The 16,615-nt window shown below is 41.4% G+C and overlaps 1 protein-coding gene across 1 annotated transcript in view; it reads left to right on the top strand.

Moving 5' to 3' along the window:
* The window catches only part of myo16 (myosin XVI), an 89,942-nt gene extending 81,367 nt beyond the window's left edge, over window positions 1-8,575 (top strand). Inside the window, exon 36 of the mRNA XM_076107069.1 lies at window positions 5,199-8,575. Within this exon, the coding sequence (XP_075963184.1) occupies window positions 5,199-5,369 (171 nt within the window). The 3' untranslated portion in view covers window positions 5,370-8,575. The remainder of the gene's footprint in view (window positions 1-5,198) is intronic.
* Window positions 8,576-16,615: the final 8,040 nt, after the last annotated feature.

The following is a 16,615-nucleotide window of genomic DNA, read 5'->3' as shown; positions in this document are numbered from 1 at the left end:
CTCTCTCTTATATAATGGGACTATATTCAGCTTGTGGTACGCACAAGTGCCAAAAAAATACATTTGAACAACTCAACAGCAATGTCTCTTTCCAGAAATCATGACCCAGTTACTCATGATACTCTACAGACATTGTGAGCAGTTTCATGTTTCAACTATGGTTGAAAGAAAATAGTTCCCACGTGAAAGTCCCCGCAACAAGGACGCCTCTATGGCGATATGGCAACTCACACCAAAACAATCTAGATTGATGAATAGCAATACAGGTAAGAGGGGAAAATGAGTATTTTTGATTTTGGGGTGAACTGCTTCTTTAAGGCAGGAAAATTATTTGATAAAAATTTCTGGTTGCTTTAATCCAAAGATTCAAATCTTCTGAAAATGTGGGCCCTCGAAGGAAGAATCTTGAAAACCACTGCTTTGTTAGCTTCACCAGCTCTCCTTGTTTACTTTGCTGTTTGTCCTTTAAGCACTGGTCTGGAATCAGATTATCTATCTGCCCTTTCTTCTGTCTGGGGTGAAAAGTCTGATCCAACAATCTGTGACGCTGATGCTTCCTCCCCCCCCCCCCCCCCCCCCCCCCTTTTTTTTTATCCCTCATTTCTGTAAGGAAACTGCCGCTGTTGGACTCTTTGCATCTGTATACCTGCTCATCATTATTCTTCTTTTCATTTCAGGCTACCTATATTGTTTATTGTTCAGTGAAACGCTTTTTAAGCTGCTAAATTCAAAAAGATCTCTACGTCAGTTTATCTCTGTGCAGTGATGCAGAGGGCTGTTGTGTGGGGTGCACCTGATCAGTCAGCATATCCAAACAACATTATCATTCTTTGAGATATTATTACATTGTCACTGATATTGAAATTGCACGAGACATATCGGGTATAGGATATGCGGATGATTCATCTGGTGATTACAAAGTCTTAAGTGTTGTTTCGTGTATTTAAACTCTAATCTACTATAACGCTGACAATAACTCTTCAGCTTGAATAGATTGATGCCTCCTTTCCTGTGGATTTCTATAAACATCTGTTTAGTGTTAAAGGGAGTAAATTACTCCCATGTTCTTTATTTCTTTATATATATATATATATATATATATATATATATATATATCTTCATTTGAGGCTGCAACATGACAGTCAGCATCTTACTTTAAGGTTGCAAGTGCCTGAGGAAGAAAATGCAAGTGTATTGGAAATACGACAGGCGATCAGTGTTCTTTGCGGTCACTGGTGTTACTTCTTACTAAGAGTTGTATAACCTCAGAAGTCACTCCAGATCTACTTCCTCATGTGTGTGACATTATCTCTGTGTCAGAACATGTCTCTAAAATAGTGGTTTCCTGCTGTTATCATTGCAACTTGTATCTTGATTCCTTACTTCAGTAATCTGGTGTGTTGTCGGGAACAGGTCCATCACCATGAGTTCATTCAGAAGATGGGAACAAGTCTGTGACCCAGAATGCCTTTCAATTAGCTGCATTCCAGACCGTGTTTATACAGGATTAGCAGATCTAATGGGATAAATGAAAAGGAAAGGATGAAGGAAGAAGAGGGGGATGGGCAACTCCATTAGGAATGAATGGACTGGCTTGTTTTGGTTCCCGTAGTCAGTAGTCAACGGCAGTCTAGACTAATCGTATAAAGAATAGGCGGACTGTCTTCCAACTAAATGATTGGATTGTACAGCCATTAATATTCTTAGTAGTTTTTTTTCCCCTTCCGACAAAATCCAGGCAGAAGTAATGATGTTTAAAGTGGGAGAAGAACTGCGCCACATGTTTGCTATTCAGAATAACAGCAGTAAGGATGACAAAGACGGAGCTTTGGTGTCTCCGCATGAGTCCCCCATGTTTGGCAAGGTTAAAGCATATTTGTGAATAAAGGATTCTCTGAAATCCCCACGTCACCTAACCCATCGTGAAATTTCCAGGAAAGAGCTCACACACAGGGCGTCGATGGTCATCGACATCTCTCCCTCTTAGCAGTCCTTCTTTTTTGCTTTTTACTTCTCCCATCAACAGTCTGGGTAAAAGGGTTCTAGAAATACACACTATTTAGTGAGGTCTCTGTTATAGCGTCTTTGAAAAAGATCTAGCATCGGTATTGATTTCCCTTGTCTTGATGTTGTAATGATTAAAGGTGTAGCTGTTTATTAGAGGCACCGATATATTGTGAATGATTTAAATTGTCTGCAGGGTGTATATGTGATGAACACACAGCATGAATGATCAATCATAAAACATACACGCATGTACTGTGTTTAGCAGTAGAATGTGTGTTTTTTCTGAGGAGAAGCTCAGAGGTTATTGTCACACTGCGGCCTCACGGCATTCCGTCTGTGAGTGACAGTTCGGAGTGACCACTAGACTTCCGATATTACCATATTATTAACATAACATTACCAAGCCATTAACGTGTTGGTTTGGATATGAGCTCCCTCCCCCGTGCTATTGTGAGCAAGGGCGCGGTTAAGATGTCAGAAGTATGAGGATGTTTCAGTGGAAAAATGGAGTCTACGTGTTTTTTTCTGATTTTGGCTACTTAATTAATGAAATTGTTACAGCAATTTCATATTTTATATCACTCATATCAGTTCTGGTAGATGAGATCTTATTGGGGAGTACAAGTTAAAATGCAAGGGGCTGAATTGGTGGGGGTGCATGTTGTTTCAGGTACCGGTGGGACAAACAAATAAAATCCAAAATCCAGTCTGAGTAACAGATTCATGAGTTTAAACACTTAACAAAACACCGTAAATAATCTACCAGGAACGTACATCCTTTTGATTGGCCGACACAGCACTTTGCTAAATGAAAGTCACAATGCGGTCCGTAAAAAGTTTAGCCGGATAATTCTACTTTTAGTTGAAACACAGACCCTACCGTCAAAGTGATGTGCACACTGCTGTATCGTTTGGGCTAGGCCCCTTAGTTTGAATTAAAAGAAATGTCAATGCTGCATACACATACAATGAATCCCTTCTTTAAGGCAACACTAAAGGAAACCATGTCCATTAAGACATGGTTTTCCAAATTTGGTGTGGAAGAACTTGACTGGCCTTGACGAAAGTTTATACGGTTGCATGAGAGCTAATACCTGCAGCCAGGTTCCAGGAAGTTATCGCAGCATATTATCACCCGAGGTTTGCCAATTTCAACAGCCACACATAACATTGCTGTTGGAGAGCCCACATACTTGCCATAAGAGAGAGGTTTAAGCATGAGGGTAAATGTGATCTCTAAATGCAGACACTCTGAAGATGAGTATTCAAATTATGTCTATATTTAGGCATCAAGGCCGCAAACTATGAATCTGTTCAAATGTTCTTCTCTCAGAATTATTGGATTCTAATGTATCTGAAGTTGCAGCATTGAGTGTGTGTGTGTGTGTGTGTGTGTGCGTGTGTGTCCGTGTCCATGTACTGTCATGCATTGACGAAGGACAGGGTGTTCCTACTTGTCTACTGTTCCAGTAGCTGGTGTTCCTGGCTGGCGCCAGAGCAGAGAATAGCCTGGCAGGGAGGTGTAAATTATGGATTAGGTCGCTGAGTATGGCGCTTGTGCAGGCAATCAATGTGTATGTGTGTGTTTGAGTGCATTTGCATATGGACACTCACAGGTATGCAGTTGTCCAGATATGTGCATGTGACCCTGCCTATGTGTGCATGTCAAAGTATGTAGTGTGTGCAATGTGCATTTATTGGCCTGTGTGTGTACCATGTGTGTCTGTTGCTATGTGGCAATGTCCGTGTGAAATGCATCACTAATGCACTGTATGCTTGGCAATATGCAGAGAAAATGTTGCATTTTATGTACTGCAAACTTGAATTAGCTTACAGCTCCAACTCCAGCAGAGATATGAAGCGGAGGAGGGGGGTAGAGGCAAGAAACAAATTATAAGGGAAACTGAGATCACAGCCTAGAGTCAGGTTTTAATCAGTTTTATGAGAATTTTAAAAGATAGTGATATATTTTCTAGAATAAATCCTATTAAAGGACTTTAATTAAAACTGCCTTTACACTACTAACAATGTATAGGATACAATACAATACAGCGTATTGCTCTGTCATAGAGCGTCCTTGTTGTCCAAAAACACATTGCACTGGAACACATGTTCCTTCATGATGAACATGGACACTGTAGTTTACAGCAACAGCCTTCAGCTGTAATCACTCACCAGTGCAACAAATGTGTATTAATCCACGGCTGAAAATAGTCCGTGACAAATGTGCTAGTTACTCCTGTTTGCGTCACATTTATTGAAAACCACAGTACCCATGTGTTTTAGGAAAGTACTTAACCTTTTTTTATGAAGCAATAGATAACAACAGTTATTTGCACTTTCACAGCCCATCAACTGCCCCCATTACAACCTCCGGTTCCTAATCTGGTCTTGATCGTTAGGGTTTGGTCCTGTTGTCGCCGGCATGACAGACTGAGGCAGATTGGAATTCCTGTCTGATTGATTTACATGGATGTTGACTGGCAGATGACTGATGATGTTGTTTACACAGAATGATAACCATGTGTGCACCTTTGGGCATTTGACCCGAGTGTCTCTGAGAAAGAACATGAGCCACTTGAGTTGCTCACTGCACAAAGGTCCCTTGTGTAATTCACAAGACCTTCTTTGAGGTGATTTATAGACGGTCCAAAGACAGAATATGGAAATGAGTCGCTGTTAGAGCTGTCAGTCAGAGAAGGGACCCCCCCCACCCCTCCCTCTCTGTTGCCCTCTGTATCAACTGTCTCATGAGATGGCTTGGTGACCACACCAGATTCAGCTCAGTGTTTGTTATTAGAATGATTCATGAGAAAACCTGTCCTACTTTGAGAGGAGAAGCCAGCCCAGTGATCGCTGCCTCTTTCAAGAAAATGGATCAGACAAAACTCTCCTATTTTTCTAGCTCTGTAGGTGGTCATCTCCGATTGAGACATGATGGTATTTCAAACATCTTCCTCTGCTTTAAGATGCTTTTGCAATGACAATGAGATACTTTTTTTTTTTCTTTATATAAAACTGCTGCTTGTCATTCACACTCCCCTCTCCCTACTTCCTCCAATCACAGCTTTGTCATTTCAGCTTTCTGTCATCTGCGTGTCAATCCATTCTGGAGAAAGCCATTATTTAGTGTGTGGTTTAATTGTAAACATGCTCTGTTTTTTTGTCCTCGCCTCTGCTCTGCGCTCCAGGTGTTCCAGCGGTTGCGTCTATCCAACAGGGATGAGAGTGCCACTCTCGGGGAGCTCCTGCGATGGCGGCGAGCGCAGTGTGAGGGGCGGGGTGACTGGAAGCACCGCCCACCTCAGTCCCCGGCCCTGCCCCCCACGCTGCTCTGGACCAATAGGAAGGCCTCTCCGTGACAGAGGTCGTGTGATGCAGTCACATGTATTGGCCCTGCTCCTTTTTTTTTTAATGTGGACCATGTAACCTCAATGCCCAGGGGCTAGGTCAAAGCTCCAAGCCCCAAAGTGTGAGCCTCGTCCCTGGGCTGAAGGTCCTGCCTCCGCGCCTCTTGACCTCGACTGTGGAGGATTCCCCAACCTTTGTGATACAAGATCAGCACTCTGTAACACTGACGAGTGTCGTCCATGGAAGAAGAAAAAAATTCAGACACAGTAGAGGTCCATGAGGTGCTATTTTTGTGATCAAAGATGTTATTAACAAAAAGAGACAGAATATTATTTATTTTCAGTTCTTCTGAGACCACGTGTATGATGTCCATCAATGGGAGGCTGATGTAGAGATCAGATCAGCAGTGTTTTCATAGTAGTCAGATATTAAATGGCCCTTTTAATCAGTCTGTATCATGTTGTTCTGCTAGAGTTCCACCCCAGAATATGGTGCTGATTATACTTGACGTGCTGTCCTGTGATGTTCCCATGAATGCTTGTGTGTGCGCGCCACCGAGTCTCAGACCGCTCTGAAGTTTACATGTCAACCAACGCCTTCGTACACCAGTTTTTAGCATCAGTGGACTGGCTTGGATATGGGACCTTTTTCAGGTACAGCTCTCACTTAGCCTCTCATGTTTGGGCACTAAGTGCTACTGCGGCCCTGGCAACGAGCAACCAGGGGTCAGGGTAACCTCAGTAATATCCCATGGTGCACTTCTCTTCCCCATTGTTACCACCAGCCTTTGAGGAACAAAAACATTCAGCTAAAATACAACCTACTGCGCTAACCTTTACTAGGAAACGGGGATCCAAAAAAAAAAAACAATCCTGCTTAAGGTGTAAAGGTAAAGCCAAAATAACAACGCTTCAGCTGACGGGTATACAGTTTATGTTGTGTACATGAAACTCTGTGCCAAAGTGACACAACTTGTGAAAGATACGTCTAGACTAACAAGTATAGTTATAAAATCAGATGTATACACGTAGTCCCCATATATTGACATGTGCAGACTGACATAAATGACCAAATCATAGCTGTTACTGCGATTCAGTGGTGATTCTGTTTCTAGATGGATCAGAAGGACATGAAAAAAAACAACCGTCTACAATCGGAAGACAACAACTTGACTCTCATCGTGTCTCATCGACACCTGAACAGTTTCACGTGTTCAGTGTTGTTCAGAAGATTGTGCAGAGCTCAGGAACTCGCGCACAGACGAACTCGACTATTGTACAGATTTCTCCACCTTGGCTGGGTCGGCACAGACGAACATCGCCTTCCAAGTCCTCCCTTCATCTGCTTTCCCTCCCTTAACCCGAACAAGCAGACCCCTTTCCCCCCCCCCACCCCGACTTGGTCTTTGACCCCACCCCCCACCTTCCTAATGGATCAAACCGGCTCTACGGGTGTTTCCATGGTAACCGCTTTGTAAATAGTGACCGGTGTTGTACGTTCTAGCTTTTACTATCGCAGGAAAGCACAGAGATTGAATTAAAAGATGAGGAAGAGATAAGATAATACTGTCTATGATGGTGAAACTAAGGTTTAAGAATGTCTTGGGTTAGATGCAATGACTAAGGTAAAGAGAAGAGGTTTATTTTACAATGTGAATATCTTTTTGTTTTTTTCTCAGAATGATCGTCTATGGCTATGAAATTCTTTATACTCTATTCATTATTAGTATTAGTTTTGTTCCCTGTTGTTCTGTTCCTATGATGCAATGCAGATGTTTTCATTGTATATGGATGTTTTATTGCACAATGTTTCTGTGGTGTCGTGTTGACTTCTCAATGGGCTGGGTGTGTCTCAACAAGCCGTTTGATCTGCGAAGATCGGTTTGGATTGTTGGCGCCACAAAGTATCAATAGCTCTAATTGATTTCTCATTCCCACTGATCACCCACAATGTGTCTGATTGATTCAGCCGTACGAATTAGCAGCCCCGTCACAGGATCGATCTCGGCTGCTGTCAGTGCGCCACGGCGCACAAATATTCAAGAGGAATTGGAGAAGATCACTGATATTCACAAGAGATGGCAAATCAGCTGAGCTGCGTTTTTTTTGACTGACTGGCTGAATGTATAAATGCAAAGTTTTCTTTCACTGCCTGGAACCCTGTGTAACTTATTACTGGAACATGCGCCTGTATCTAAACGGTGTACCTGACTCCTTTTTAATGTGATTATTGTCTTCAGAAGTTATGTATGCAGTTTTTTTTTTTTTTGTAAAGCTAGTTAATAATAAGGATGCGGCATTTTTGATAAAGTATTGATTTGCTCCACGACTCACACCTTGTATGCTGCGATCATGGGGTTGCATGAATAGTGCGGTACTGCAATGCAGAACTATGTCAAACATTTTCCTCATAGTGTGGTTCAGCTCATTCACACAAGGATTCGAACCGATGATCAAGCAAAAATAGAAAGGAACCGATGATCAAGCTACTCAACCTTGCCAATGATTGGTCCTTCATTATGATCAGGGTTGTGGTTAGTCGTGTGCATTATGGATTTGTGTATTACCATGTTTACTGAAATCATGAAATGAGATGAATTGTTTTTTTATTGTCTTTTAAAGCATATCGGTGCTTTTTACCTTGCACGACCACATGTTGGGCCTGGCCCTTTATAATGTGCTCATGCTGAAAAGATCCAACAACAAAAAAGGCTGTCTAATGTGAAGAACTGCTTCTCCCTGCACTGTGAATCATTGCACTGTCCCCCGTCTCTCATCCATGCACTCTTTATCCATCCACATCCACCTTTTACTGGACCGATCCGTGCACATATCGGCTCCGTCATATACAATCCCCTGACGTAGCTCAGTCTGTTGTAAGCGTTGCCTAACTCTGGCAGCCAGATTACTGCCAGTCGCTGTTAGTCAGGCATCTAAAAATCTCTGCTCTGAGATCAGCTCTCTGGTGCTACAGCCAGTGCAGATTGGCCATCTTATTGTCCCTTATAGCAGCTAAATGGGGGTATCTCACTGCCTTTCATAGTGGTGTTGTTTTTTTAATTGTAGTCTTTCTTTTGTACATGACATGCAGTATATTTTAACTGGCATACATGTGTTTGTGGAAAGAAAAAAGATTGTATGTGATATTTCATCATTATTATGTTCCCAATGTTTTATAAGTACTGTACCTGTACAGCAATAAAGCACAATTGTGTCAATGCTAGTGTTAATGTTTGTGTGTGCACATATGAGAATAGTGCACGTCAATTCCAGGACTTGGATGCTTAAAGGTGTGAGTCTGTATGCTTTGTGTATAGAGTATTTCAGATCCTTTAATTATCATTGGGTGTTACAAACTGTTTATATCTTTATTCTTTACTCTTTATTATTATTCCGCTGCTTTTTTGTCCCTTAACTCCTTACAAATATTTCAAAGTAGAAACTTAACTAAAAATTCAGCTTAATTAGAGCATTATTGCTATTACTTTTATAATTCATAACTTTCCTACCATGGAAATATTCCATATTTAACTGGAAAAAGTCAGCATTCAAATAAATGGTACTTACAAAAAAAAACTTTTTCAACTCTTATGTATGGTACTCATTCATACTTCCAGCTAGAGACTTCATTTTAAAATGTTTCTCACATTTTATACTTTCTGGGTTTCATTCAACCCCATCTCATTGAAATTTTTCTAATATTCAACTTTCTTTGAAGCTTAGGAAAAGATGACCTCCGTTTTTTACATTGGTGTGTATTGGATGGTACGTTCATGAAGAGCTTTTGCATCGACTCCCATAGAAACTGAAACCAGAAATATCTGGAGGAAAGCCGACAGAGACAGTTTTTCCGAGCCCACTCTCGTTCTCACATTTTTGACACCACAAACAAATTCTACATCAATGCATTCGGCTGAATCTGTTCTCTCTCTCTCATGATAATAATATTTGGGTGATTGGACTCATGGTTCTTGACTGGAAGGCAGGGGTTTTTGAGGTGTGCCTAATCTTGATTTTTTTTATTAAATGAACCGGAGTCACTCAATAGCATGGCAACCTTTGATTGCAGCTGAAGACACACAGCTGATGGAGACGATTCAATTAGTCCAGTTTGACAAACAAACATACAAGACTTGTGACTGTGGCTAAGTGGAGAGCAGGGCCGTCCTTCAATCAGAGGGTTGGCGGTTCAATCCCCGGCTCCGGCTCTGCTAGTCGCATGTCGATGTGTCCTTGAGCAAGACACCTAATCCCAAAATGTCTCCCGTAGCTGTGCCTACGGTGTAGAAATGTGATAGAATCTTAATTGTAAGTCGCTTTGGATAAAAGCGTGCGCTAAATGACTGTAATGTAAAATACTTGGAGATTTTTCCGCTTTCTCTTCCTGCAACTGCTTCTTGATACACATTAAAGAGATGAGCTAATTAATTAGTTCAGTTTGACACACACACACACAAACTTACAAGACTTGGAGCATAGAAATATTAGAACAGAGTTTACCAGACCTCTGCAGCGTGCTCCTCATCTCTGCTTGAGGAAAGCGGCGCAAGGCTACATTAGAGCCGAGGCCAGATACTTGCATAACACACCCAAACTGGTTGAGTTGCATTGTGGGTAATGTAGGCAAGGAGGAAGAATGCATGGAATTCAAAAAAGATATCTCTTCTCCATTAATACTGATCTGTTGTGAGTCGGACAATGTTTTGGAGTGTAATGCTAAATCATTTGAGTACTCCTTTAATCTGAAAAGTAACTATGAACCTAAATTGGCATAATTGGGATATATAGTGGATTAGAAATACAAAGTAGCATTAAATTTGAATTACTTCATTTGTAAAGTACCTCAAAACTCTTCAAATATAGGCTACCTACAAATTAACCTTTTTACAGCTGACATCATCAAAATATGGCTGCACATGTTGGCAAGGAAGTGACGCTTTGCTCCAACCATCAAGACGAGTTAGCAAGTTTTAAACATTTAATTAAAACTTTTACGTGTCGACTGGTGACTTTCAGCAGAATGCGTCTGTGGTTGCTTGTTGTAACTTGTGTAAATGTTTGGCGTACATATTAAACACACATTATTAAGTCATTATGGATTCAAGGCTTTTCCGAGGACACTTACATGATTTTGTTTTGTGTGTTTTCATCACTACGAGCAACCACGGATGCATTTGGCCGAGAGTCACCAGAAAGACTCGGTCACTCGTTTAACCAAAACACTGGCAGCAAGCTATTAAACGTGTTGAATACCTCTGGCCTGGTATAAAATGCTTGCGTTTGTACTGCCACTGAATGGCAGATAATGGATTTGTATGCATCTCGTGACTTGTATTGCCTTTAATGTCTAGCTGGTGTAACGTTACATGCTAGGTTTGATGCTTGATGTGTGTGTTTCACTTTGAAACACTCTGTATTTGGCAAAAAATCCTACGTGAAGATTGTCATGTGTGTAGCAAAATCAGCAAAACAGTCATAGTCATTAATGTTTTACAACAGAGTAAAAAGCAGATTACCAAGAAGAAACACAGCAGCACAATTATCTCTGTGGTAACCATACAGATAGTTCTGGTTTCATTTCTTCAGGCTTTGGATACTATTACTATAATATTACATTTCTGCATAGCTAGATATCACAAGAACAAAGTGAGAAAATATGCTTCTCTTAAATGTAGGTGGACCGACCCATTAAGAAGTTGTTTGCAGGGCCCAATAATAAAGTCAGTGTGAAGTGACATTTCCCGTAATAAAGAGGTATTTACTTACCTGCGGTGGTTTCTGCACGGAATCAAGCCAAGACAAGCACAAGTCATGTCAGCTGGAACAACAGAGTCTTCCCACATTAATAGTCTGCAAGAGTAACTCAAAGGAATGTTTCCCCTGAGCAGTAGTCACTGGAAGGCTTCACTTTAGAGTATGAGAGTTTGAACTTTATCTGCCAGTGTGTGTCACAGTAAACATCTTCTACCAGAGGGTGCTGACTCATACACACCCAGGGTGTGTACAGTTTGTCAAGTCATCAAGTTACCAAGAGTGATTGACATGTTTATATTGTATTAAAAGAAAAGAGAGAAGGAGAAATGTAAAGATTGCTGAACTTCATTTCCCATAAAAACTACTTCCTGTGTCATATGAGATGTAAACAACCTGGGATACCACAATAACTTGTTATCTACCAGTGTATCAACAAACATACAGTGGCTCCAGAGGCCAGCTCTTCAATTTTAAATAAACCCTTATGATTGATTATGATACCCAGATATTTAAAGCAATGAACAACCTGTAGCTCTTCTCCGTAACAGACAAACAGACAATTGATAATGTGAGCTTATCTGTCTGCACGCTGATTATAGGTACTAGAAGAGCTCAGCAAGTGTAAATATTTATACTACTAATAACAGCAGGCTGTATGCAGCAAAAACTGGTTGGTTATTTCAATAGGGGAGATTCACTGGGTGCAAGTCGTTCTGTACAAGCTTAAGAACATCACAAAATAAATATTTAGGGTACATTGCACACTAATGAGAATCCCTCAGAGGAGCCGCTGACTCAACATAGCTCCAGGAGAAAGCTGGCATATACATATGTGGATGTATATGGATGATTGGGGAGCAGTACATCTGATCCAATCTTACCACCATCACTGAGGTGATGTGTTTCTTTCTCTGGAAGTTGTTCCCTTTTCTTTCATTTCCTGGATCTATATGGGCCACACCCATATCAAACTTACTTTTTCTCACCATTTACATTTTTTTTTTTTTTTAAACTACACCTCCCATGGATTCATTTATTCTTCTTTAGATCAAAGAAAGACGTTATCCCATTGGCATGAGTCTGCAGTCAGAGCTTTGGGGTTGCTAGTTTCATGTGTTGACACCTGCGAGATCTCCCTCGAGCCTATTTAAACCTGTGCAATAAAATGCAATCATTGGCACTCGTATTTTTTGTGATCATTTTGAATTACTTTTACTAAGTTCTTTAGTGTTAACACAGTAACAAAACGCCACCCCCACCGTAGGAGGGTTGTTTCTTATTTCACCCCCCACCGATAGACATGGCAACAGGGCCACTCTGTCATTTAAACCACAGTGGGAGGGGGTAAACGGCCAAGAGGTCATTTGGACCAAGCTGCCTACTGATGCTACACCAATAGGCCCTGAATCAAACACACATCCCCTTCCTCCAAGCCTTCCACTTAGAGCACTAACTGTGGTCTCCATCACTCCCTCAGGGCTACCTTCAGGAGCAGTTTGTACCCAGGTGTGCACTGCGTCCATAAATAGTCTTTGAGTGTTTTAATGGTCAAGAAGAAGCAATGAAAGATGGTGGAGATTGTGCCTTGGCTGTTCTGTCCACTTGCAGATGACCACAAGCAGAGAATGGCTACCCACTACACAGCCTGCAGATGGCCATTTAATGAACCATGTCCTCTGCTGTGTTTGAACATAAGAAGAAAGGTTGCCAGTATATAATATACATATTGTTTTGGTTCTACCTGCGGGGTCTGTGTTCTGAACTGAACTCAAAGTTCCCATTCACTATATTATGGAGTCTTGTTATTCAGACAGAATGTGGACAATTTGCGCAACAGGTTTGAATCATCTCATGCCAGATTAAACCCAACTTGTTATTGTTCCTAGGAAGCACAGAACGGTTGGCTAACAGAGAACAGAGAACAGCACAATGAGAAGGAAAAGAAAAGATATTGATCATATGTGCTTGCTTTGGCCTACAAACCATCGTGACAGACTCACCAGCGACAGACTGACATACAGTAATGTTTGTCTTTGTGTCTTCATGTTTATGTGTGTGCTTGACAAAGAGAGAACAGCATGAGGAAGAAAATGAAAGCAGTGGGAGCCCCTCCATCTGAGACATTTCAAAGGCCATGAAACACAGGAGTAAACACGATTCGCACCTCTATTGATCACTTGAGCACTGGTTGCAGGGTCTGTGGGTTTATGTTGACTATAAACAGCCTGGGGACTGGCTTGCTCCAGTCTAATCGATGCTGCGAAGAAAAGGCACAGGTTAGGAAGGTTGTTCCCTTAGCTGTGTGAGCCTTCATCGGCTTTGTGATAGCCAGAGGTTTAGGGTTATGCTCGTAACATAAATTAAGCTGCAAAAAATGGTGTCTCTTTTCCAAGCATTTAAAGGCCCCATAATGTCAATCTTTCAACCCCACTTTACAGCATACCCTCACCTCATGATCCCTTTCTCTCCTACTTTTGCCCTCTCTAGTCCTCTTCCTCCACCCCCATCCCGTTTTCTCTATGCTCCTTTGACCCCACTGTTGTTCCCTCATCACCTCTTCACCCATTTCTCGCAATGGCGCGGACTTCCGTATACTGCTCGCTGAAAGTGTGGAAATCAATAACATCATCTCAACACTGTCTCAATTTTCAATTAACGACTTTGAGGTCCGTCTCTCCAGACACATCCATCATCTCACATCATATCAGCCTGCGAAGCACTAGATTAGACATAAACCTCACACAAGCCATGAATCTTGCACACACACACACACACACACACACACACACAGCCGAAACCAACAACACTCACAGTGGGGGAAAAAAATGCTACAATATTGTTCTTAAAGCTGCACAATATGTTAGAAAAACAATGGATCAACACACATATGTATTATGAAAAGGGTCCCTAGTTACAGATTATTATCTTCCGACTCTGCTTTTATTCTTAGCTGTTTCATCGTTTTGGTTTTGTTCTCCTTGTTGACGTTTTTGGCAGAAAAAAACTGTGGAAAAACTCTGATGCTGCCCAGCACCAAACACAACTAACAGGTAGTTAGCAACAATTAGCTGCAAAAGAGCCAATTTAGTGGAGACAAAGCTAGAATATGAGATAGTAAATGTTGGACTTAGATTCCCACGGTGACCAGAAACAACTCCAAATAGTATCAAACTCCAATTATGTATCTTGGTGTCAGTTGGATGTGTGAAGGGGCAACTGTTTGCAAAAGCTGTTGTCAATGTTATAAGGCGATAACAGGTCTGCTGTGCGTCACTGTGGCCAAAACACAAACATCCTTGATCTGCCAAATGACTTATTACTCACAGATAATTGTATGTGTAAATGAGTGCATTTCCCTCCGCAGTGTGTGGTATTTGAGTAAGTATACATTATTACTTTCCACTCTGACTACCCCCCAACAAACATGGTTCTCGTCGGCCCCCATGCTGAGGCATGTTGTGTCAATACCTCCACAAACATATGCACTCTCAACATACCCAACGTGGAAATTCCTTCCCCCATCTGAACTTGATAAACAACCGGGAGACTCTCTTGCTATCGGTGTCTTGATATAGAACCACAATGAACCAGTGCTCATATGCTTCTAGAACAGAAAAAACAAAACAAAGTGATAAATCATTGACAGCAGATCAGTAACAGAAGATGAATCCTTTATGCTCCACCCTCCCTGAATCCAGAGGGAAGCCAGGAAAATTATCCTCTTTCCATTCCGGTTTTACCCAGCAGTCAGCAGATAGGCAGGCACTGTGGCGGTCTTTGATGATAAAGCTAATTAACGTGGCAATTAACAAAGCTCTATATTGCTGACAAGGTCAGATGGGCCAAGACATTCTTTTGTGCTCGTGCACATATATACACATACATGTCTGTGAGGTCGTGTACTCATAGGGGGGGGTTAAGGGGCAGTAATTAGGTGTAATTGTGTAGTGTAGTGCAACAAAAACAGACCTCTACTACCAATCCACAGTCCATTTATTGATTTATTGTTAAAAGGGTATGGATGTAGCGTCAGGTGCTTTTGCTGCTAGTCACTCTGACATGGAAGCATCAAAGGAAATGGATATAATTATGTATTATGTAGGATTCCTGGGAACTCTTTCAAAATTATGTCAATAACCTCTGTGTCGTTTCCATGGCAACGGGAGGCCTTGTCACTGCAGCGTAACCATTGTGCTGCAATGCTGCTCGCCCCCCCCACTTTGGGCCATTTCTTCAAGGATCTCTCTTTGCTGTATGTCATGTTTACATTAACAACCCACGCTGCCCCCAAAAGCAAACATATGTCACTCTGTACAGTGGACTATAGTCGTGCTATAAAAGGAAATACCATTTTTCATCTCAGTGTGTAGGTATACTCAGTGAGGGTTTGTGAAACCGATCAATTCCATGGATCTGTACATTAGTAAGTGAGATTAATTATGCATTCCATGAATTCAGAAGAGAGACATTTATGCGGTAAAATCTCAGGAATATGCAAATGCTCAGCAAGCGATGCAGCCTGGTCAAGAGGGAAAAGTTTCTTGGCTTCGTCTCGTGGGCCTCGCCTTTGTGTGGTGGCCAAGCTTTCTTCCTTCATTTGTCTCCGCTGTCAGCGGTAAAATTAAAGATGAGAGAAAACCCCAGACAATTTATGCACTTAACATCTGAGGGAGACACAGTGACAAATGGAGAGAGGAAAACGCCCCACCATTTTCTGTTGATCCTACATGTATAAATGGATCTGAGTGTAGCCCTCATGCCTACCCTCCTCCAAGTGTGAATGACAATCATCATCGCATAGTGCTGTAGCACTTTTTTAATCAAGCATTGGTTAACTATCTAATCAACCACTCGCCAACCAATTAAATCTCATAATTGCCCTACTTAAGAGGTATAAGTAATTTAATTAGCATGGGTTGGCTCCTCTATATGGGTGAAAGAGGAGGTGTAACAATGAGACGCATGGTCCAACCTAATTTACCTACGAGTCTTCCACAGTCCATCTGCATTGATTGTGTGTCAAGAAAATGAAGGGTTAAGACCTGACAAGCACACAAAGACACACGTGTACACAGCCACACATACGCACCAATCAGTATTGTTGGTTGTGTATGGAAGTGGGAGACGCTATATACGGTATGTGTGTGCATGTGCACGATTTGAATATATAGTCTAAATACGGAAGATTTTGGGCGACATTGTTTAAATCAGGGATATTATTAATATAATACATGTTATCAGTAAGTGGAACTGTTTAGAGGCAATTAACAGCTTTGATAGAACTACTTTAGCAGTAAGAAAGATGTTTGTTTTTGTCTGTTACAAATATATTTTTGTAATTAGAGACAGACAAGGTGTTGACATGCAGCAAACGCCTCAGAATTTGAATTGGGGATGTTGAAGATACATCTTAAACTGCAAGGCCACCAGCACATACTTTTATACACGCAGATGTGAAACTTGACGTGTTCACAAGACTGAGAACACATTCGCATTAATGGCTT

Source organism: Anarhichas minor, unplaced genomic scaffold, assembly GCF_050575085.1.
Source record: "Anarhichas minor isolate MPS153535 unplaced genomic scaffold, ASM5057508v1 ptg000004l, whole genome shotgun sequence".
Classification (NCBI taxonomy): Eukaryota; Metazoa; Chordata; class Actinopteri; order Perciformes; family Anarhichadidae; genus Anarhichas; species Anarhichas minor.
Note: the sequence above shows the minus strand (reverse complement) of the source record. Positions and strands in the feature narration are given on the sequence as shown.